The 2,970-nt window shown below is 42.9% G+C and overlaps 1 protein-coding gene across 1 annotated transcript in view; it reads right to left on the bottom strand.

The window, feature by feature from the left end:
- The window catches only part of LOC118748320 (dihydropyrimidinase 2-like), a 3,875-nt gene continuing 905 nt past the window's right edge, over positions 1 to 2,970 (bottom strand). The window contains exons 2-3 of the mRNA XM_036482729.1: positions 259 to 352; positions 1 to 151 (exon numbers count right to left, since the gene is read on the bottom strand). Coding sequence (XP_036338622.1) covers positions 1 to 151; positions 259 to 352 — 245 coding nt within the window. The remainder of the gene's footprint in view (positions 152 to 258; positions 353 to 2,970) is intronic.

The raw sequence follows: 2,970 nt of genomic DNA, 5'->3' as shown, positions 1-2,970 counted from the left end.
CTAAAGAGCACCGGTTGTCAAGTCATAGCGTACGCCGATGACATAGCAATCGTTGCAACGGGCAAACATCTTCAGGTCCTGAGTGAGTTGTTGCAAAACGCACTCGGTCTGGTAAACATCTGGTCCAAGGAATGTGGACTTAGTGTCAATCCTGCCAAGACAGAAATGGTACTTTTCACAAGGAAGTATAAAACTCCCTTATTCAAACCTCCCGCCCTAAACGGGGTGGCACTCACTCTCTCAACCGAGGTGAAATACCTTGGTGTTATTCTGGACAGGAAGCTGAACTGGAAGCGAAACACTGAAGACCGCTCCAGGAAGGCCAATACTGCCCTGTATGCCTGCAAAACGGCTATAGGCAAAAAATGGGGAATAAAATCACATATAGTACACTGGAGGTACACAGCTGTGATAAGACCCATCCTTTTCTACGGGGTCACCGTATGGTGGCCTGCTCTAAACAACACCGTATCCAGAGCCAAGGTGGAACGTGTGCAGAGGACGGCTGCCATGCTCGTCACGGGAGCCCTGCCCACTACACCCACCAAATCCCTGGAAATAATCTTAAATCTTCCACCTGTGGATCTCTACGGCAAATTTCAGGCCGGCTGTAGTGCGGCTAGGCTAAATACAATCCAGCCGTGGAGGGACCTCAGATTCGGGCACGCAAAAGTACTTGAAACTCTACCGGATAATCTACGACAGATAGATTATACCACTCCTCTACTCTGTTTAGATAACAAATTCTCCACAAGAATCCCAGAGAGGAACGAGTGAGAAAGGGCCACAGACCTGAACCCAGGGTCTACGGCCATATATACAGATGGTTCCAAGCTAAACAAAAGAGTGGGTAGCGGGATCTACTCTGACGAACTCGCGCTAAATCTCAGTTTTCGCTTACCGGACCATTGCAGCGTTTTTCAAGCGGAATTAAACGCCATAATGGAGGCGGCTCGGTGGCTTATAACCTCCGCCCCCCCAGGACGGCCTATCTCTATCTATTCTGACAGCCAGGCTGCTATCAAATCTCTCAATTCTAACGAAGCAACGTCCAAAGTAGCCATCGAATGCAGAAATACTCTCAATCTGCTAGCATCAAAATGCTCCTTGACTGTTGTATGGGTCCCTGGACACAGGGACATCCCTGGCAACTGCCTAGCCGACGAGCTGGCAAGGAGGGGGACGCAACTTTCTGTAGTCAATTCTGCTCCGAATGCGGGCATACCTCTAACCTCCTGCAAACACAGACTAAAGGCGAAACTCGTTGAGGAGGTAAATATAAGATGGGCTGTGGAAACCACATGCCATATTACCAGGCAAATATGGCCAAAGATTGATGTAAAGCTATCCATAGCTCTCACCCGGCTGGACCGCTCCTCTCTCAGATTAGTAGTCGGGGTAATCACCGGACACTGCCTGATGGGCACACACGGAAAAAGGTTGGGATACCTCACCAACGATTTCTGTCGCAGTTGCAGAGACGAGGAGGAGGTGGAGACCATCGAACACTATCTCTGCCACTGTCCCGCCCTGTCCAATATGCGCAACCAATTCTTCAACAAGTACTTTGTAGATTGTTTAGCCGATTTGAACTCGGCGAACGTTCTCGACTTTTTGTGCTATATAAAACGCACTCGGTGGTTCAATTACTAAGGGAGGGAAAGAAACAAATGGCTTCGGCCAGTGGTATCACAACGGGCTTTTCCAGCCCACGTGTGCTCCGCGTTCTGCGCGGGGCAGCCACTCTAACCTAACCTAACCTAACCTAGGCTGAACACTGGATTCCGTTGGCTTAGTCATGTCGTACAACTGAATACAAACGCTTCAACGCAATATCCGCTGGTGGTAGCAGATTAGGCGGTTACAGCTCAATGAATATAATGACCATTCCGCAGTACATACATACATATATATATAGTTATTCCATGAACTTTTTACCATTTCTTAAGTACGTAACAAGTAATTAAAACGCAATATTTTTAGCATACAACGATGATGTTTTATTAGATGTTAATTTGTATCTTTATTACTTCAATATGAACAAAAATTAGGTTGTAATTTGCTTACATACATATTTAAATTAATTTCTGAAATAAACGATCTACAAATAATCGCTTCTATATCGACTGCTGAGTGAAAGATCGACCTATCGCGGCAGCCAGTTCGAAAACGCCCTATCTCAAAAACGTTTTCAAGAACGGCCTATTTAAGAATTTGGTTGAAGAACGCCTTTTTACCTTCCTTTTATTAGCTCGAGATGTAACTATGTAATATTGATGCGCCTAAAAGATGCAGCGATTTCTATTCTCAAGTTACATACCTGTTGACAGTACGAATGGCAATTATAATAGGGAGGTTTTAGTTTTTTAAACTATAATTTTATTTCAGAATTCATTTCAAAAACGCCCTATCTCAGCTGCCGATTCAAAAACGCCTTATATCAGCACATTTTCAATAAATTTTGAAGTGAGATAGGGCGTTTTTTAACCATATTCTTAGATAGGACGTTCTTCAACCAAATTCTGAGATAGGGTATTTTCCAATAAAATTCTGAAATCGGGCGTTCTTGTAAAGTTTTTTGAGATAGGGCGTTTTCGAACTGGCTGCCGAGATAGGTCGATCTTCCACTCAGCAGTCGATATACATATGTTTGTAAGTGTGTAAATGTATTTAAAGTAAGAGTGAATATGGTTTAAAATTTTTATAAGTCACTTGGGAAAACGTTAGTTCACGCTTTGCTGGAACCATGTCATGTGCTTCATGGAGCGCGTAAAAGGTAAGTGAAGGCGTGAAAAGGCGAAATTATTTTTAAGTTCATTTCTTTATGTTTAATTACAATATAAATATGGGTAAAAGTACAAAACAAATATACATATAAATAAAATACATATGCATGAATGTAAATATGCAGCTAAAAACAAAACAATATTTAAGCTAATACGTAAAATATACATACATATAGGTTTGTGT

This window comes from Rhagoletis pomonella, unplaced genomic scaffold (genome assembly GCF_013731165.1).
Source record: "Rhagoletis pomonella isolate Grant_MI unplaced genomic scaffold, Rhpom_1.0 Rhpom_scaffold_00001, whole genome shotgun sequence".
Taxonomy (NCBI): domain Eukaryota; kingdom Metazoa; phylum Arthropoda; class Insecta; order Diptera; family Tephritidae; genus Rhagoletis; species Rhagoletis pomonella.
This window is presented reverse-complemented; position numbering and strand designations above follow the sequence as displayed.